This window comes from Schistocerca serialis, chromosome 6, assembly GCF_023864345.2.
Source record: "Schistocerca serialis cubense isolate TAMUIC-IGC-003099 chromosome 6, iqSchSeri2.2, whole genome shotgun sequence".
NCBI lineage: Eukaryota > Metazoa > Arthropoda > Insecta > Orthoptera > Acrididae > Schistocerca > Schistocerca serialis.
In genome coordinates this window covers 190,374,372-190,396,541 of record NC_064643.1, presented here as the reverse complement: position 1 = coordinate 190,396,541, position 22,170 = coordinate 190,374,372, and the positions used below count along the sequence as shown (strand labels likewise).

The window sequence follows — 22,170 nt, the reverse complement described above, 5'->3', positions numbered from 1 at the left end:
TTCACATCAAACTTTTACAGGACATTAAACTATATGTTCTGAGTCTACTGAACTACAATAATTGAATTTCGGCCACTGCTTTCGGAAGTACATTTTTTTAATTAAACGCTTAAAATTTTGTGTACTTTTTTAGTTCGTTATACTAAATAACTTTATTTATACATAGCAATGTGTCCTTCTTTTAGTTTAGTAGACTCAGAATATGTACCGGTATGTTATTACTCCATGAAAATCTGAATACTCTACTCGAAGTGATTTCTGAGATTTAGCGAAAAACGCAGTATAAAATGTGAATTTTCAGGAACGGCTTCTAAAGTTTCAAAAGACTAACTCATCTAATATATGCTTAATTTTTTGTTTTTAGTCACTCAGAAGCACACTGCACCATATTGTTTATCAATCTCTTGATCTTTCAAAGTTTTTTCTTCTTTCTTTCCTTCTTTCTGGACTCTTTAGAAGTCAACTGTGCGGCATACTCTGCTTTACCAATGCGAACCTTGTCCATCCGTTAAAGTTCTCTGATGCAGTTTGCTCCAAGATTAATTCCCATATGCTGTAGCACTTTTACCCTACCATTGTTGTAATCATTAAAAGCAATAACAGCGTCACTGTGTCTACATCCAAACAAAAACATTTTTTGGTAAGCGAGTCCATATAAGATTACTGAACGACTCGTTGGGATTTTGAGTCGGACCATTTTGACACTTCTTCATTAATTCAGGATTTGCCAGGTCTCTAAATAGGTTTTATGATATCCTGCTGCCGGGATGGAATGTTTATGGCTCTATGAACTGTTTGAGTACTGGGCATTGCGGTAATTGCACCATGAATCAGGTCCAGGGGGCCAAAGGTCGTGTACTGGTTTCTCATCAGTTGATAGCCTGTGCAAGAAGGTAGCTCATACTGCCTGCTTCATTTTCAACAAACCCTCAGCATCATTTCTAATGGCCATCTCATAATGCCATCAAAAATCATTTCGTCTGTCAGCCTGCCTCTTATGGTTTTACCATCAGAAACTTTCCTGTCTCTCAGCATTGTTTCAACTTCCTCAACCTTGTGCCCATCCTCTTCTGGACATGACCAACACATTTCAGTGTTGTGATAATTTCTTCACCATAAAACTGAGCGGCTACTACACTGATAAATGCTTTTCAGTCTCCATCACCTAAGAATTAGTGTAACACATCCCCCTTTCGTTCACAGATCGACTAAAAATTTCAGTAGCTGCACAGGCCTCCATACCACCACTTGTTCCTTCATAATTTCTGCCACAGATATGTTCCTCATCATTCCCTGATTTACACTTATAACAATGTTTGGTTAAAATCTGGAAATCTATTACTTTTCCAGTATCCACACTGGTCACCATAGCAACAGAATTCGTAGAACTGTAAATGCGCTACTGCCAAGTGCCATGAAAAGCTACTGGTATGTCAGTCGTACCATTATTTACTTCAACAGCTTCGTTTCATTGACTCACATGCAACAGATTCCACAGCAGTTCCAATAAATTCTGCATACTTATCGATTTTTTCAAGGTGGGCATGGCATGTTCATCACGGCACACATTGTTTCTGCTGCAATGAGTCCTTGGCCAAGAACTCTCAGTCCATAAAACCATCTAACATTTACTTCAAAATAATTATCTTTACACTTATCAGAATTCTAAAATGAATGAGTATATTTGCAACTGGCACAATTAATGATAAGTTTCCTGGCTACTCCATTTGATACCGCACTGTCTTCATGCAAACTAACTGGCCCTCCACATATTTTGCAACACATACAATCACCTAACACCCTTGTTAGGATGTGTAAATCTATCACAATATAACCTAACCTACCATTTATTTCACTTTCGTTTTGAGAAAACTGTGTATCACAGTGTTTTATTTTAATCTTCTACGCACTAATGGGTGTTTCTCTAGATACTGACGAGTTTGCCTGAATGTCATTGTCTGTAACTTCACACAACACACGTTGAACACAATATTTCCCTTTGTCCGAAAATTTATTACCATGAAACCCACGATTCTTAAAAACGCTTCGTTTTGGCGTAATACTTCATTTTCTGGGAGATTTTCGTATCTATTTGTCAAGTTTCCTCAGAAAAAGTAAGGACTTCGACATACAACGCGTGTTTATTCTATGAAACGATACGATACTGTTTTAGACAATGCAACCAATACAAACAAGTCATTTAACCTTCATAACACAGCAATCCACAGCCTTCTGAATAAAAAAAAATTCCGATTTTATTTGATCTTGAAGTAACGCACGTAAAAATGTTAACATTTTCAACCAGTGTAGATTATATTTAAAAAATAAAATATTTCCCATGTGAGTGTATAAGTGATTATATATATTTGAAACCTCTGAAAACCTGTGATATTTTCACAAACTCGTTCCAACAATCTCTGTACCTTATAGTGGACATGAATTCTGCTGATAATTAAATTTGTTGGCCTACCTGTACGAACGCTCGCCTGTTCTGCAGCCCGTTTCTGGTAAGATGATAATGAACTGTCAAGAATCAGATTTCATTCACCGTACTTGCGATGTGCAATGCAAGATGGTACCTTATCACTCTTCATAAAAAACGCTTTTGCAGCACACTACTCGCGATGTCGAATGCGAGTACACGCACATTCGTAAAGGTAAAAAATGAAAAAATGAAGAACTAAACTTAACGACTGATAAATGAGAACAAAGACTCCAAGTATAATTATGCTTAATTAACAACAATACACCCTTTCATAAAGTTCTCACAACTAGACAAGTTAGCAGAGATCTTTCTTAACTATTTTCCTGTGTGCAATTACTTTTCTTGGCACTTATTTCAATTATAAGACAAATCCATGTACTTCACTATAAAAATGCTTACAGTAAATTTTAAACATACACAACGTTCTACCAATAAGAAACTACACAATTACGAATGTATACAAGAAAACTAGATTGCCTTAGAAAACTTCCCTTCTGATATTCATGCATTCGTATTATCTCCGTCTCACAAAATGTTTCCTCATAATAAATCAATACAATACAAAAGCCTTTTCAAATAATACTGCCTTCGCTAAATGCCAGGCCAGCTTCCATCCTTCTCAAAGCAAGTACATCGCCAAACTGTCTAACACACACTGCTGCCACTCTGACAAAGAAAAACTAACCTCTCTCACCAAGATCTGTGGTCTCAGGAAAAGACTTATAAAGAATATGGTTACATCGATGCTATGGAGGTTGAACACACTTACCAAATTCACATTCATGGCCAAAACTACCTGAAAATTGTCATGCAAATAAAACAGCCTCCTTCCAAATAGGTGTTTGTGAAAATCAAATTTGTAGGGAAAAATATTTTTAACCAATTCTAAACATCCTATATTTGCAATGAAAAAATAATGTACCTACTTTACGTTACGAAATTTTGATCAATATTTGGCTCTGAGCACTATGGGACTTGACATCTGATGTCGTCAGTCCCTTAGACTTAGAACTATTTAAACCTAACTAACCTAAGGACAGCACACGCATCCATGCCCGAGGCAGGATTCGAACCTGCGACAGTAGCAGCAGCGCGGTTCCGGAGTGAAGCGCCTAGAACCGTTCGGCCACAACGGCCGGCGGATTAATATTTAGGATTGTTATTATGATTATTGTTATTATTATTATTGTTATTATTATTATTGGCTATAGTGGTCCAATGAAGCCCATAAAATGTAAATAATAACAATTATTATTATTATTATTGTAACTATTTTTATTAATGTCAGTTCACAAAATTTTGTTACGTTGGCTAGTGATAATAGTGTCTTTTTGACATTTGTAAAGTTTGTAGTTAATGTGAAACCAGAATCGGAGTATAAAGAACAGATGCTAAATGCCCCTGGACGCAATTATGGCCAATTCCAACACTTCATTGTTCTCGTTATCATCATTTCCATTAAGCACATTTTGTGGCATGAGGTTCAAATAAAACTGTCTGTCCACTTTAGGAGTGAAATCTAGTACCTTTGTTAAGTCTCTTTGCTACAAGATTGGTACTTGGCTTCCACTTAACGTATTTGGGCACTAGATTTTGCAAGGTTTACAAACTGTGGGGAAAGGATATATTGTAATCTCCCTTAACGTGACTTTCATACAATGGTGGGCTCCCGAAACTCAAAGACTTGATTGTGCCTTCGCACTGAAGGTGGTGAATTCATAACCCATCGAGGCGACTCGTTATGTGACTGCATGGTGTCTTTCGGACATGTGAGAATCTCAAAGCAGCGAGCATAGCGGACGTGCAAGGGAACTGAGGGTAGGTGGCGGTAGATGGGTATGTGGGAAGGCCGACGGGCGTACTGAGATAGCGCAATTGCGATAAACATTGTGTTCGTGTGGCGCATTGGTTAACGCAGTTGCCTAGTTAATAGGAGAGCCAGGCTTCGATTCCCGATCGGGGAACGCATTTCCATTCGGCGCCGCTGACTCCACGTTAAGATCTGATACAGCTGACATAGTAAGTTCCTTCCCGTTGCTTTCCTTTCTCATCCCCCCCCCCCTACCCCTCCACCTTCTGTTTACATTAGGTATGTGCGTAGACAGTTGATCCATTCCAGGAATCGAGTATCTCGATCATTTTGCTTGTTATGGACATTGATATTGGAAAGACATCCGTCTTAGAGTGTCCTAAGTTTTCGAGAATGTTTTAATTTCAGTGATGTAAATGTAACATAAAGTGTTGCTGGAGCCAGGCGACCATTATGAGCCGCGCGGGATTAGCCGAGCGGTCAAGGGCACTGCAGTCACGGACTGTGCGGCTAGTCCCGGCGAAGGCTCAAGTCCTCCCTCGGGCATGGGTGTGTGTGTTTGTTCTTATGATAATTTAGATTAAGTAATGTGTAAGCTTAGGGACTGCTGACCTTAGCTGTTAAGTCCCATAAGATTTCACACACATCTGACATTTTTTTGACCATTATGATAATAGCTAGTAGTTCTGCATTCAGGCTGACTGGGTCACAATGGTAAAAGTCAAACATGCAAGGAATGACTTCATTGCTCGTGTGACGCGTTTCGGCGTTTATCCATCATCAGATAGCCAAGAGCGATTACTGCACTTACATATGGTGTTTCGTGTGAAGTGAAACAATCATTTGTAGACTACTCTGCAAAAATTTTGCAAATAAATATGGCGTTTCAATGTGTATGTGAAACAAATATTCGCAGACTAGTCTTAACAGATAAATTCCAAAACGCATCATACGAGCAATAAAGTCGTTCTTTGCCTGATGTTTGTCTCCTACTGTTGCGACTCAGTGAGCGTGAATATAGAGGTACTGATTGTTTCAATTTCAAGTTTGATGTCGGATAAGAAAAGAAATTTTTTTCTTGTGAAATAGTAACAGATCAACAATTTTCGAATTTTTTTATTTTGGTTGTGCTGTGAAACCGTACTACTTACCAAATTTCATGATTCTACTCCAATGGGAAGTAACATAGATGTTTTAATGATTGCGTTTGCGAGCATAAAAAAGTGACATAAATGGTCGTATCTTTTGACTGAATGAGTTACAAGCTTCAACTTTTTGCAACGCCAAGGGGCCTTAGGCCTTAGCAGGTGACATAAATTTGAACTGATACGTCTGCCCGTTACTGAGGAAAAGTGTTTTTTAACAGTCAGTCAGTCAATCAGACAGAGGGATGGACAGCAAAGTGATCCTGTAATGGTTCCGTTTTTTTTTTTTTTTGAGTTAAGGAATCCTGAAAATGAGCCGAAGTGTCGAAGGTGTATGTGTTGGTGCAAATTGTTAAAGGATCATACAGCAGGTGAGCAGGTGTTTGCAGTTTATTTCCAAGAATCTATGACATGGACTGTGGTAAAAGCCTTGCTATTGTAATCATACTGTGCGACGTATGACCGTTGAGTTAGTGACACAGCAGTGAGTGGTGGTTAAGAAAGAACCGTCCAGATCTTGGTTAGCCGGCTGCTACAAGCACTGACCCGTCGGCCCTAGTCCCTCTGCCCTCTGCACCCCGACAGTTTGTGAAAAGATGAACAAGTAGGTGGCCTTTGCTATGGATGCAGATTAACTATCGTTCGATTTTTGTAAACTGATTAAAAAAAACTCCATATTCGGGAACACATTCCGTGCGAACGATGGTGAAAGTTCACTGTCAGTGCTGCCCGCAACACAAGATTGTCCAGATCATAAACGATTAATAGTACTATGAGACCTGGCAGTGATACGTAACCTATTACTGATATGGCCACTAGGATTTGAAACGCAACCTTTATTTGTTTTCATTAACACCGTTTGCTGTATTAATGAATCATATGATGTGTGTATTGTTCCGTGATATTAATCTTTGTCTAACTATTCTGTAAATGAATGAGGAAATTAGTATGCAGCCTACTTATTGTTTATAATTGTATCGTACAGTACGGAGCTGTAACAGTTATTTTATTTTTGACTATATAGCTATTTTTTATAACGTAACAATGTGTTATACAAAAGTAACTTTTAGCTGTGAAAAGGTAAATAACTTAGGTATGTTTGATACAAAACTGAATGCAGTATATCTTCAAGTTTTATTTGCAAATGCTCAATGTGGCTACCATTTGCAACACAATAATTTTCCCATGTTCAGTTTCCTGCAAAATCCTATGAAGCATTTCTTGACGTGTGGTGGCTACAGCTTGTGTTGTCCATTGTCGCAGCTCCTCGGCGTTTGCCGGAAGCGGAGCAACGAACACTTTGTCTTTAATGTAACCACACACAGAGAAGTTAATTGGGGTTAAATCAGGCTATCACGGTGACGAGGATGTTGTCCGACCGCGTCCAGTCCATGTCGGTACATTCCTAGAGAGGAATGAAACTTCACTATCATAACGTGGTGGATGCACCATCTTGCTAGAAATTGAATTCTGTTCCCATATCGTGTTGTAATAGAGGCACTGGATAACTTCAAACATATCCAGGTACGCTACGGTCTCTGGTTCGAATCCTGCCGCGGGCATGGATGTGTGCGATGTCCCTAGGTTAGTTAGGTTTAAGTAGTTCTAACTTCTAGGGGACTGATGACCTCAGATGTTAAGTCCCATAGCGCTCAGAGCCATTTTTGAACCATATCCAAGTACGATATGCCAGTTACATTTGACTCGACAAATAAGAAAGTATCGCAAATCATGTTAAAGCTTATAGCACAAAAAGCGTTTACCCTAGACGAGTCCCGTACATGTTCGATTACGTGATGTGGCTTCTGCTCATTCTATATACGATCATTATGCCGATCCACTTTACCGCAGGTATGGAAGGTGTCTTCGTCACTGAAAACAATTTTATTAAGAAAATCATCTTCAGTCTTCATTTTGTTAAACATTTCTACACAAAACTCAGTTCGCTTTTCTCTGTCACTTTAAGAAAAAGTTTGCAAGAGTTTGTTTTCAGGTTTTGAATGACAATTGTTTTCCTAATATTTTCCACACTGTAACGATAGACACTTTCAGTTCTAATCTGGCGTGTGTCGCTCATTTATCCAGACTGGGAATGTAAGACAGCCGAACATCTTCAGTTGCTGCGTCATAGACTACTGCCCGACCCTGACCCGGTGTTCTTATGTGACACACAGCCAGTCTCCGTGATATGATTGTACCAATTAATAACAATTTGCTTGGAGATGGTGGTTTCTGATATTTTGTCCTGAATTGTCTCTGAACTGTAGTAGTGGGTTTGGATTCATGAAACCGCAAACAACACTGCGCGCACACTGCACCCACACTGCACCGTTATACGACTCCATAATGACCGTTGGAATACCTCAATCGTGCATGCTTCTAAACGGGACCACAACTAACTGTGATTGGAGGGGATAAAACTTGAAGACATTCTGCATTCGGTTCCGTATCAAATATTTCTGTAAGCCATTTACCCTTTTCACAGTTGAAGATTACTTTTGTGTAACTAGATTATAAACACCCTGTATATCTGTACTACTATATGAAGTCATTGTTTAACGTTGTTACCAAAAATATGTAAAAGATCTTGACCGATTTACTTCAAATTTTTAGGCAATAATCTGAGCAAAGGTCTCGAAAAGTTCTTGACCGATTAACTCCCCATTTTTACAGGGGGCTCCAGGAAGCATTTAGATGCACAGGGCTATGTATCTTTAAACAAAAATATACAGGTTTTCTGTTACAACTGACTGCTAGAAAGAAAGTGCTGCGCTTTGCTGTGTGGTTTCGTTTTCTTTCTCGCAGTCAGTTTCAACTATTGAAAGCAGTGCGTGCAACCTATTAGACGACTTGTTTCCCAGAATATTTTCTTTCTCCTTACGTGTAATTTTTTTTAAATTTATACACAATTATGTGCCATGTTGTTTTCTTATTCGTAGTAGATTTCAATAGAAAAAAGGAAAGTTGTATTTATGGCTTGCTGCCTTATGATCAGAAAATCACTAAGAAATCTGAATTGTCCTAAATTTTGTAATCCCACTGGTTTGCAGATTAAAATAATGCAAAATACTATCATTGGAGCTACCATCTTCACAGATCTAACAGCTGGATATGTCTTTCATACCCAACCGATTTAGTTATTCATTGTAAGTCATTCCCATCAAGGCTTATTTGGCAACAACAATAAACAAGGATCAAATAAAGACGGATAGACAGGGGGGGGAGGGGAGTATAAATCAGTGTTGAGGGGGTGGACATAAGATCAGGAAGAAAGGGATGGACAGCAGAGGGGATAGGAGGAGCTGCACACACACACACACACACACACACACACACACGCACACAGAGAGAGAGAGAGAGAGAGAGAGAGAGAGAGAGAGAGAGAGAGAGAGAGAGAGAGAGAGTGGGGGGGGGGCGGGATTATGACGGATATCACATTTCCGTACGTGTTCAGTAATTGCCGTATTTGCTAGTACATGTATAACGTATGTATGACTTACATTTCATGAGGCACTAGTTGTAATTTTATATACTTCGTTTTTAGCCTCTGCTGATGCAGACGCTCCATGGGTGGTCAGAAATGAACCAAAATTAACATTGAAAATTATATAACTAGCAGAGGACTGTGTCGTATAATACAGTTCCTAACGTGTCTAAAAGCTTTTGTAAGTCCATCCTTTTGACTGAAGGTCACTGTTGTAGGAAAATTAAACGCCCACAACCGTCCTTACTATCTTATTTATTGTGTAGCTATCAGTTCCGGCGCTTCAATGCGCCATCTTGAGGCCTTAGTTGACGTTCAAGCGGTTATTGCGTTCCATATGTACTACGCTGGATCAGTGACCAGTGGCCAACATAAATGTAACTGTGATGTCAGCTCTCCAACCGTTAACTGCGAGACAAAAAAAGTTTGTCGATATCAAAAATGACAGTGTAAGAGTATCTTACAATCGATATCAGTGATCGAAAACAACGTGGAATATCGTAACTGAAACATTTAGATAATAGGATAAAACCCAGTAAAGGCGTGTGGTCAAGCAAATAATGTAGAGTAGTAAGCGGAAATTCGTAATAGTTCAGATGAGAGCCATGTGGATCCATACGTCAAGATTACAGTCTGTCGTACGATATTACTATAGATCTGTACTGATAACAATGTCAAGGTAATACAGTGCACAAACTATGGTCTATGTGCATAAGAAATTACGAAAACTGTCAAAGAATACTTTGTTCTTCGACTCAGTTTGTTCGTTCAGGAAACAGTTAGGTTCTTTGTGGGAATGGATATAAATTTCCAGATCTTATATGATATCTATAGTACCTCCTTTATCTACGAAGTGCAAAATTTTTAGATTCGTATCTATACCCACGACAGTTAGTTACGTTTTCTTCGAATGTTCTTTGAAAATCCAATGTTTAATGGTATGCAGGGAAGTATATTCTCTATATCTTTGTCTGGAAGTTCCACTAGTTTTACCTACGTATATGGATTCGCAATCAGCACAGGTTATTTTGTGTGTGCATGATTTAGGTAACGGATCGAACTGTTCCTCTGAAAGTGTCAGAAAATTTGTCATTTCTGAATCCGAGATTAACATTAACTTTACAAAAATATATGCCTCATCATTTGACAGTGGGCCAATGTGACTCATACTGGTTAAAAAAAAAAGAAAAAAAAAATTCTCTCTTTCTATATCGCTGTAAAGAACTCTCGTGTAATTGGCAGCTGATGGTTGGAGTGCTGACATCACAGTTACAGATGGTCTGCGTAATTTAGTTACCTTTGGCGCTGATGCAGCGTATATGTTGATCGTGATAAACACTTCAGAATCAACTAAGGCTTCAAGATGATACACTGAATCGCCGAAACTGGAAGCTACACAGTAAGATCATAAGAAGGCTGTAGTTGTTTCATTTTCTTAAAGTGTCTAAAAACCGTTCAACACCACCACGTACATTAGCATTACCATTTCCAGATGTCTATATTTCCTTTTCTGTGATTTCTGATCAGATTACCAGCCAGTGCCTGAACACCATATTCAGCCTGCTGTTCGGAGATAAACTGCAGTCCATGGGCCTCGAGACGACGAGTGCGGCGGTCATTATGAACTCCATGTTCTCAGTAACGCAGTTCTCAGGTGAGTACAGTTTGCAAAGTGTTCATTTTTGCATTTAAATTTCGAAATTAATGCGGCAATTCAGAACAATGATAAAGATGATCCTTCACGTTGCCTCAATTTCTGCTTCGCTAACAACAGTAAGGTAGGATTGGATTGGACTGTATGAAGGCAGAGACCAAACAGCGGGGTCATCGGTCTCATCGGATTAGGGAAGGACGGGGAAGGAAGTCGGCCGTGCCCTTTCAAAGGAACCATCCCGGCATTGGCCTGGAGCGATTTAGGGAAATCACGGAAAACCTAAATTAGGATAACCTGTAAAATGAACTTTTTTTTAATAATATTACGAATATTTATATATGTTTTGGAGGAGAGAGATTGATTTTTGATTGAGATTTTTACTTTAAGTCGTAACTGGTATCTGAATTTTGGTTGCTGCCTCCTTGAATGATCAGCTTCTGCACCAGTTGTTGACGTATTGCAATTTGGAGGAAGTTATTGTTATTTAAGGTTTAAAATACGACTCTGTTAGTTACTTGGCCGTATTGCGGATAGCTTTGAGCCAAAGTTTTCGTAGCTTTTCATACCTAAGGGACCACGGTTGTAAGTGGAAAGTGTAAGTGGTGTAAGATCTAACAGCAATCTTCTTTTCGTGAGGAAAGGAAATTGCTTGACACACAAACTTCCTTCAAACTACACGTCCTTGTACAGTGGAGTTCAGCACCATACTATTGTACAAGAACATAAGCCAGTTACTGTGATTAAGAAATTATGAAAGGTTGTTACTTATTGAATGAAAACTACAGAGAATGCATTTCTTTCCCTGTGTTTTAGTGAACTTTGTTCACTTACAGTTCTGTCACTTAATAGACGGCGATGACAATAAAGTTCACCTCCTTTTCCAAAAACAAGGTATTTCTATTCTTCACTTCCAGAAAATTTGTATACATAAATGTTTGGCAACTCTTACACATACTTCACTCGGTCTTATCACTTAAATATCAATTTTCATAAAATGTAACAATACGTTCTGAGCGACGGCCTAGCAACACGTCCTCTTTCCACAACATACAGATTAACAGTCCCTTTTTTTTAATAAAATCAATTTTTTTTAGAGTCCATACTCAAAGATTCTCTAATACTATCGTTGCGGGGACTGAGCGCTAAAGAGTTCATTGCTGTCCAGCTGCACTTCAAGTACTTTTTGAATCACATTTACATTTTCGGCATTTACATACATTACTGAGCTTCTCAGAATAAAATCAGGCACAAATTATTTAAAGAAAAAGAAGCAGTGAGGCACACATAACATCACATTGCCTCCAATTGAAGCATGACAGTTTCTTTTATGAACTGTCGGGTTTCACTTCTAATGTTTACAACGCAGCTAAGACAATGAATACATTTGACAAGTAACATACCATAATGCAAATAATATATCAAAACAATCAGAAAACTTTTCGTCAAGCAGACATCGATAAACAAAGAACATACTTACATGGCAATTATCGTCTCACAGGCAAAGAGATTTTTAATTAGTAGTTCATTCATAGTTCAGAGTTCTTACTGTTGGTTGAATGCAAAGAATCATGAAATAACAAGAACATAAAAATATTTACAATTTTGAACGAGGTATTATTCACTCGAGTTTGTATGCAGAAGTCTGGTACACATCGTACTTTAGAAAAATGAATTAACGAGGCGATGCACTGAACTGTCACTGACTGTAATATCATGGTCGGTTTCTTGTGTCATGATGCATCAGTATATCAAGCGTCCATGACTAAGACGTCATGACTGAATTGCTTAATCTTCTTCAATTCTTGCAATCATGTTCGTAGTACATAGTATATGGAACCGAAAATACATAGGATTAAGTAAGTGCTAAAAAAATTTATGTCGAAGGTGTATGGTCAAAGGATGGGATTTCTGGAGTTGTGCTATTATTTACAGCGAACTTTTGAAAGCACCGAGATCAGCTTCTAGTCTTTCATATATTGTAGTTACTGTTTTGAATACAGCAACTATCCAGTTCGTGTGTCTCTTTCGTATCATCATGGGAAATAAAATGCCATTTGGTTTATAATTGCGCTCCATCTGAGCGTTCGTAGAACTGTTTATACTCTGGCAGTCTTTTGACATTCGGAAATATTGTTGACGTCTACCTCGTGAGCTAACCACGAGGGCAGATGCGCCGAAAGATAATTACGTACTTTCTCATGTGTGCGTCTGATAGTGATTGTTCATTTACATTTAGAGTGCAAGTTCCTTCGGCGAAATCAATCTTGGTCTTCGTCTGTTTAAGAAACTCAACACCTAACAAGCAGGGTATTGACACGTTCTTTACTACCAGGAAAATACATTCGAGTTTTACTGTTCGTATAATACCAGGAATCAAAGCTTGCATCTGCACTTTCTGCGTGTGTGAACTAATATCTCCTGTAATGCAACATACTTGTACGGGTAATATGGGTATTTTTTGTGTGGCGGTTATTTGTTTGAAAAAACATAGTGAGATTGCATTTACGTTTGCACTAGTATCCAGTATTGCTATAGTTACATATACTGCAAGTGTGATTTCGGTTGTCACCTGAATTTGGTCATCTTCTTGTCGGTCTAAGTTTGTTATATTATTCTCGTGTAGTAACTCGTCACGAATGTCAGTACTGTCGTTGTAACGTAGTACTAGCACTGTATTCAGGTCTTCGTCATTAATGTAGTTACTCCCTTCCTGCCGTACAGCACATGGTAAGGAGTGATAAGATGCTGTGATTAGTTTTCCGTTGTTGAATAGTTGGTGGTACAACCATTGTTGTTCCTATCAGGTTGTACACTCATTTCAGTTAATTGCGGCGAATAAAACTGAGTGTTGTGAATTACTCGGGTATCAAACTGTTCTGGTTCATTTACTGGATTGAAAGTCGGAAGATTGTGAGCTTGAGTGAAAAATACCGGTGGGTTGTACCGTTTCCTCTGCGTTTGGTTATTTCCTCTATTCTCAGGTTCAAATTGCGTCTGAAATTGACGTTCATGCATTTGTTGTTTGTTTGGAGCCGATGTTTGAAATTGCTGATTGTTCGGCTTGAATTTACGCTGAGTATTATTTGGGTTAATACGTTAGTAGTATACGTTCGCGTTCCGCGCGCCAGGATTCCATCCTTGCGCTTGCTGTGGGAATCCGCGCTGCCAACTTTTGTTGCCGTATTCATTGCAATACGCAGGGTGCTGTGGGTTGTTGCCGTAGTTAAAATTGTTTGCCTGATTTGTCGGATGATATATCGCTCGGTAGTAGTTCTTATTACCATTAAGTTGTCCATTTCCATTCTGCTTGCCATAATACTGATCGTGTCCGTTAAAATACCCTAAAAAGAAGCAGTGAGGCACGCATAACATTACAAGCCGGACGCGGGATTGAACTGTCGTCCTCCCGAAGTAAGATAAGAGCACAGCAATATTGTCGTAGCACGCCGAACTGAAACTGCATTTCAGTTTGGGGATCCTACGTCAGATGATGTTCTGAACAGTAGTTGGAGGTCCTCCACGCTGCGGGCCGCCACTGAGAAGTTCGCAGTGACGTTGTCGTTGTTTACAGCGTGCATCCCTGGCGTATGGAGCGTAAAGCAGTGGGGAGAAACATGTTGACCGGGCCTACACGGACAAACACGTTGTTCTCAGCAGGCACAGCGAACACCGCTTGCTTCGTGCCACTCTTGTTCCTTACAGCCCGAGCGGGCAGTCTGTCCCAATGGATGAGTCGCTTGCCACGAATGTGAAAACAGTCTCATAGCAGCGGTATGTCGGACTCTGCCCCAACCCCCCAGGACTCATTGCAGGTCTCAGTAGATGTCGATATTCATAATGTTCCGACATTATACTCGCTGTTGTCTACAGGCCAGAACAAACTTTTCGTTAAGGTGCGGGTGATGGATAAGCCATTACTCCTACAAGTCGACACGGGGCCCGCGCGGGGTAGCCGCGTGGTCTCAGACGCCTTGTCACGGTCCGCGCAGCTACCCCCGTCGGAGGTTCGAATCCTCCCTCGGGCATGGGTGTGTGTGTTGTCTTCAGCGTAAATTAGTCTAGAGTAAGTACTGCATAAGTTTAGGGACCGAAGACCTTTGGAGTTTGGTCCCATAAGACCTTACCACAAATTTCCGCATTTTCCAGTTTCCGGTGGCTTCTGTATCCCTTGTCAACTCACAAACATATGCCAGGTTAGTGTCCTCACCACTGGCATGCGTCGAGTGTCGATTGGTAAGCTCCATCAAACGACAATGCCTATTCTCGGCCATTTCACGGCCGAGACAGTTTACAAGTCAGTTGTCCGTTCTGTTACGTACCTGATGGTTAACGACGCGAGTATCGAAAAATTTGTTTGGCTTAGATGCCTTTGCTGCTTTTGATTTTTCTAACGCAGATGCGGTGCATCTGGATACCGCCCAAATGCCATATCACAAATGGGATTCCTTGTGTTCGGAATTTTTAGGTCTGTTTGTCCCATGACTAGGTTGTCCAAACAGTTTCACGGCTCACATTACCCTCAAATTCCCCACTCGCCACTGCTGTTTCCGGGCGCAACCGGTGCCAGTAGTTTTAGCCGATCAGACGTGTATCGCTTAACGTCATTGTGAATTATTAGACAGATTCCCTCAAATGAACAGGCTTTAGTGACCGTAAAGAAACTACCCGGTCGGCTGCGGCTTTGTGGCGACTTCAGAGTGACAGTTAAATCACAAGCAGTCATAGACACTTCCCCTCTGCCTGGCCCTCAGGATGCTCACATTGTTGGCTGGGGACAGATTCTTTTCGAAAATCGACTTGACCGAAGATTCTCTTTAGAGTCCACTGGACGAGACTTGAAAACAGTTGCTTATGGTTAATACACCTTTTGGACGTATCATGTCAACGGTTAACGCTGGAGATTATCAGTGCGTATTTCACCTTACAGTTTTATTTAGAACAGGTTATGATGGTTGTCTCCCAATGGGATACCAATACTGAATACATAATATGATAATTGCTACCATGGAGGATCGCCTGCGTAATTTCCATTCTTCGTTTACTATTCTACAGGATGCAGGCCTCAAATGTAATCTCTCTAGCTGTCACTTCCTCCAGCATTTCATTGTTTATTTGGATCATAAAATTTCACGGCAGAGCCCCATTTAAAAACATGTGAGCACCGTTATGTGTCTGCCCCATCTGTCTGTTCTGTGTCTACTTCAGACGTCCTTGAGTAGCGTACAGTCATAGGCATCTCAGCGTCCTTATTAGGCAAAGCCACTCATTGACCTAATTGTTGGACTCTGTTTTCTGTGAGATCCATTTCCGTCCCACGCCAAAATTAGCGCTAGAGGTTGCTCTGTCCCAATGGGTCCTGATCGATCGTTCGGCCAGGAGGAACTGCTTTGCTTTTAGCTGGTTTCAAAGGCGAGGCCCACGACCGATGGCTTCACTGTCACGAGTTCCCGTATTGCCTCTGGTGTGGCGGCAGATTCGGTACTACAGCAGGTCATACGTGTGATACAGCATGGATGGTTCGACCATCTGCCGAACAAGGCATCGAACCCGCTTCATAATTTTTGTGTGTTGCGCCATTGCCTCCCTCTCGATTCCATTATTCTCTTACCGATGGATGGATTTACTCCCTGCGTCGTGTTTCCAGTAGCTCTGCGACACTTTTTATATCAGGGTCACTGTAAAATCTCTCGCAAAAACTGTTGGCGCGCCACCAAGTGTTTTTTCCAGGCATCAGTTGGGTGGTGGAACACCTTTTTCGTAGCCGGTGGGTGCCCTGATTTTTTTTGCAGTTGCCGGTCGCTTCACAATCTTGGGAAAGAGTTCACATTGATTTCGCATGCTCTTTTTTGACACTTTCTCGTTAACGGCAGTTTATTCTTTTTCTCGCTTGTTCCCTATGTCGTTTGTTGTCCTTCTGCCACAGTAGACGTGATTGTCAAGGCCATGTAAAAGATATTCACCTTAAAATGCTTGCTTCCGTTCTGGTTGCGACAATGGCGCTCAGTTCGTGGCATAATATTTCACGGACTTTCGTATGCACAATGGCATTCGCCATGTCACAGCTGCCCCCCCCCCCCCCAGCTTCCATTCATAGTCGAACGGTGAGGTGGCTGCCTTGTCTGAATGTTGATATGCAGATGTACACGTACATAGATTTCGCAGACGAGAAATCTCTCACGTTTTTTTTAAGCTCTTGCAGAATGATTCCAGCTGGAGACGTGTGCCGCCGAACCCATGCATGGCCATCAGGTAGAGACACTGCTCTACATTTTGCTAGCGACCAGGCGTTTCCATGCAACGCTGAGCCTGTCATTGGCACACCCGTCTGGGCCATAGCGTTTTGACGATCACTTCTCTGAATTCCCACCATCGTCCACAGCAAGCGCGGTCACTGCGTCTTCATGGTTCACACCGAAGATCGACTCGTGGCATTACCCCAGAACTAGTTGCGTCCCAGGGAGGATGCCGTGCCCCCTCATTGGGACGGGTCAAGCATGTCTGGTTGTACCTGCCTATCCCAGCGATTGGGCTTTGCCAGTACTGACAGCAGGTTGGCTTTGTGCAACCAGTGCTGCCACATCCTGCTGCGCTGAGGGGACACCACCGTCAGCATCATTGGAAGCCGGGTCTCCATTACCAGAGCCTCTTCTCTACAGCCTCCGTCGCTGCTGCCCATGTTGACGTCTTTCGTTGCGGACTCTGTCGTCCAGATGGCTCCTGCCTGCCTGTTGCCAGTCCAGTCCACTGGTCGCCCCAGAGTCCATGGCTGTCTGCTGTGTGCGCACAGCACAAGCAACACCTGGCATGGATAGCCTCTTTATAAGGGAGTGCACATTCCTCCGAGCACTTTTTTGTTAAACTTCTTTCAGAGGTGTTAACTTATTTCCTTGTATTATTGTTGTCACCCCATTACCCAATAAATTGTATCTGTTTTATGCCTGTGTGTTTCCTCTGTGTCAGTAGTTGGAACAATGTGTCTTCCTGGAAAGTACAATGTTGTGACATTCTTCACGATCTCCTCTGTGGCTGAATAGTGACACTGAGGACGATCTTGAAAAGAACAAAGAATGAAATGAGTTAAATGAGCGTATGTCATCCTTGGCCGGGAGGCTCCTATCTGGGAAAGTTCGGCCGCCAAGTGCAAGTCTTATTACGTTGGGCGACTTGAGCGACAGTGATGAGGATGAAATGACGATGAGGACAACACCCAGTAAACGAACGGAGAAAATCTCCAACCCGATCGGGAATCGAACCCGGACCCGCTTACACGGGAGGCGAGCATGTTACCACGCAGCAAAGCAGGCCTATTTGAAGAGAACAATTTCAGTGTCATGTACTTAAAATACGTTGCATTTACACTTTGTTACCAGAGTACTTGTAAATATTTCTAGGGAACAAAATTAAGATCCACTATCAGAGGTGGTGAAGGAGAAATGGAGAGACAGAGACGTGATAGTTACATTAAATTTTTGTGTGATGAAAGACGATATTTGGTTTAGTAGGAAAAGTCACGAGACTTCGCACTGGTCTGTTTGTACTCTTGACTAAATAGTCAATAAATCAGTCTGGCATACTCATTTAAGTCATGCACTTGTTGGTGCAAGAAAATTTTCGCAGACTCCATAGGACATGCTATCGCAAAATGAATAACGACATTTGTAAGGGCTGGGCTTTAAGTAAGCCCTGTCAAAAGGCAAAATCATCAACGGTGCCACACCATGCGCTTTCCATCAAGATGAAAGGAACTTGCCACCGTTGATCGATATGGTTCTTTTTCAAGTACTATTCAGTGTTACTCTTGTGTCTCTGTTGATGCTGAGTCAACTTGTAAACGCGTTTCACTTAATCAATTAAGAACAGATACAACTCTTGTTGTACACACTCTCCCGCTTAATTTTCTACGCTAAGTTGATCATTTTGATAAAATGGTTTCTGATAATGGCCCAAAAACTTAGGCCGTTGGTTTTGAAGGATACTTGACAGAAGAAAATATATTTATATCTCACTTTATTACGCAGCATCAGCACTCTCTGAGCATGACATGAAGGAGCTTGGCACACTAAGTTGGCTGTATTGCTGTATAATGTCATAGATCATAGGATTCATATTTTCACAGTTGGAGAAAAGGCCCAATGAGTTGTCAAATGATTTACTATCCATTGATATTTCCTAGTGATCCATAAACAATTTAATTTAAATTAGATAAGAGGAAATGTACTGTTTATGATTTCCGCTGCATTGAGACTCAGTGATGGGTTGACGCTGGCATCGCAAAAATTGGATCGGCTGGAGAAAGGCGTCAAAGGAATTTCAGACACCAAATGTTAACAGAATTCTTCAATATTAGGCAGAAAATCTTAATAAAATTGCAGACACTGTCCTGCAATTGACGTGCATTTACAGTGTAAGTTCTGTCCCATCAATATTGGTCCATTCAAGGCGTGGTATGAGCCTCACCTGAAATAAAAAGCAAAACACGGGGAACTCGAATATCAAAGAGAGTGCATGATTCCAATGTAAAGTTGCTGCGCGAGTAATTGTTAGGATGTGTAGTAGGTGTACTTCATCTTAACCTAAACTTGTTTTTGAAGTGCCTTGAATGTTCGTTTTGTGTGATACATTAAAGTATGATGAAGTTTCAGAGCGTCAACCCGTATTTTACAGTTCTTGTCTTGGGTGTATAAAGGAGATTTCCAAATAATGAGAAGTCTAACATGGACGGTGATGGATAGACAATATGTTCAAATAAATGAGACACTGTATCACACTAAAAGTGAGAAAGGTGTTTGTTAGGTAATGTAAAAAGAGACAGTACTAGATAACGCTATTGTCCAAGATAATCTGCTGTTAATGTAAATGATAATTTTGTTAGAATAAATATTATTGCCATATTTGCTTTTTCTGCTTTTGTTTTATGCATTGTGATACCTGTTATACAGCAAGTTGTGTAAGGTATTCAATTTAATGTGTGCTTTGCTTTGCGTCGTCTGACCGTTTCGGGGAATGAGACAAAGTAAATACGTGAAGAAGATTTAGCTGAGAATTTTAGCTATGAAAGGAGTTAGTGTCGGTAGTTTACAGTACATACCTTGTGCTACCTGCGAGAATAAATGTATCTAAGTTACTGTAGTATGTAGTGTGGAGGTACCGTAGCTGATTTGAGTAGTTAGAAAAGTAGTTGTAAGAATTAACATGAGATGAGCGTGTAAGCACTTAATGTATCTGAGTGATACTAATAGGCATTGAGTTAGAGATGCATATTAAGCGCTATGTGTCATTTCAGTCCACATTTTCTTGTAAATATTTCATTATTCTTGAAAACTGTATGTACTGAACTTCTGATGGCTGCGATTTCTTTAAGTGAGTTGGATAACCTGTGAGGATTCGTTCTCTTGCTGTGGATCATTAATTATGTTTTCAATAATTGTGGAGCAATAAGCACATTTGTGGGAGATTCTGTGTATACAACCAATTATGATGATAACTAGTGTAAGAGGTACTTATTAAAAAAAATCTTACGTACTGCATTCAGATTTGCACTATTTTGATGTTATGAGCAAAGAGATTTGGAAACAACAAGAGACGCTATTTGGTCACAGATCTGATAGCATTGTGTATACGGGGGTTCATGGATGATCCACTAGCGACACACTGACTGATGTCATTCACTACTACTGAACTGAGAGAGACCTAATAATCACCACAGTCACGCATCTGCAGAGATTACAGAGACCCTCCAACCTGTGGATGTGGGTACGAATATACACTCCTGGAAATTGAAATAAGAACACCGTGAATTCATTGTCCCAGGAAGGGGAAACTTTATTGACACATTCCTGGGGTCAGATACATCACATGATCACACTGACAGAACCACAGGCACATAGACACAGGCAACAGAGCATGCACAATGTCGGCACTAGTACAGTGTATATCCACCTTTCGCAGCAATGCAGGCTGCTATTCTCCCATGGAGACGATCGTAGAGATGCTGGATGTAGTCCTGTGGAACGGCTTGCCATGCCATTTCCACCTGGCGCCTCAGTTGGACCAGCGTTCGTGCTGGACGTGCAGACCGCGTGAGACGACGCTTCATCCAGTCCCAAACATGCTCAATGGGGGACAGATCCGGAGATCTTGCTGGCCAGGGTAGTTGACTTACACCTTCTAGAGCACGTTGGGTGGCACGGGATACATGCGGACGTGCATTGTCCTGTTGGAACAGCAAGTTCCCTTGCCGGTCTAGGAATGGTAGAACGATGGGTTCGATGACGGTTTGGATGTACCGTGCACTATTCAGTGTCCCCTCGACGATCACCAGTGGTGTACGGCCAGTGTAGGAGATCGCTCCCCACACCATGATGCCGGGTGTTGGCCCTGTGTGCCTCGGTCATATGCAGTCCTGATTGTGGCGCTCACCTGCACGGCGCCAAACACGCATACGACCATCATTGGCACCAAGGCAGAAGCGACTCTCATCGCTGAAGACGACACGTCTCCATTCGTCCCTCCATTCACGCCTGTCGCGACACCACTGGAGGCGGGCTGCACGATGTTGGGGCGTGAGCGGAAGACGGCCTAACGGTGTGCGGGACCGTAGCCCAGCTTCATGGAGACGGTTGCGAATGGTCCTCGCCGATACCCCAGGAGCAACAGTGTCCCAAATATGCTGGGAAGTGGCGGTGCGGTCCCCTACGGCACTGCGTAGGATCCTACGGTCTTGGCGTGCATCCGTGCGTCGCTGCGGTCCGGTCCCAGGTCGACGGGCACGTGCACCTTCCGCCGACCACTGGCGACAACATCGATGTACTGTGGAGACCTCACGCCCCACGTGTTGAGCAATTCGGCGGTACGTCCACCCGGCCTACCGCATGCCCACTATACGCCCTCGCTCAAAGTCCGTCAACTGCACATACGGTTCACGTCCACGCTGTCGCGGCATGCTACCAGTGTTAAAGACTGCGATGGAGCTCCGTACGCCACGGCAAACTGCCTGACACTGACGGCGGCGGTGCACAAATGCTGCGCAGCTAGCGCCATTCGACGGCCAACGCCGCGGTTCCTAGTGTGTGTCCGCTGTGCCGTGCGTGTGATCATTGCTTGTACAGCCCTCTCGTAGTGTCCGGAGCAAGTATGGTGGGTCTGACACACCGGTGTCAATGTGTTCTTTTTTCCATTTCCAGGAGTGTATACAAGGGTGCACTTCCTGACAGTATAGGATTGTGGCGTGTTGCCAGACAGTAAGGAACATCATAGTCCAGATCTATCCTACACCGAGCTGCTACCTTAAGTGAGTGGATGGTGTCCACACACATTGGCGTCTCAAGAAACTAACAGATTGTCCTTTTCTCCACGAATTTCCACAATCCGTTCACTGTCAGTTGTATCTAATACCACACTTTCAATAAGTCAAATGCTGCCTAGTTAAAAATAATATAATATTCTTTTGAGTTGCTTCAAACGGATGACTGAATTAAGGTCACCCTTTATTGTAAAATATTTCATTACTTCTTACTTTTTTCTGTTTTACATGAAACGAATGAATAGGTAAAGTTGTTACTGAAATTTAGTTCTGTTGTACTCCTTTTAAAA

General features: G+C 41.6%; 1 protein-coding gene across 1 annotated transcript in view; it reads left to right on the top strand.

The window, feature by feature from the left end:
* The window catches only part of LOC126483994 (monocarboxylate transporter 1-like), a 141,628-nt gene that overhangs the window by 71,796 nt on the left and 47,662 nt on the right, over nt 1–22,170 (top strand). Inside the window, exon 3 of the mRNA XM_050107300.1 lies at nt 10,452–10,578. Within this exon, the coding sequence (XP_049963257.1) occupies nt 10,452–10,578 (127 nt within the window). The remainder of the gene's footprint in view (nt 1–10,451; nt 10,579–22,170) is intronic.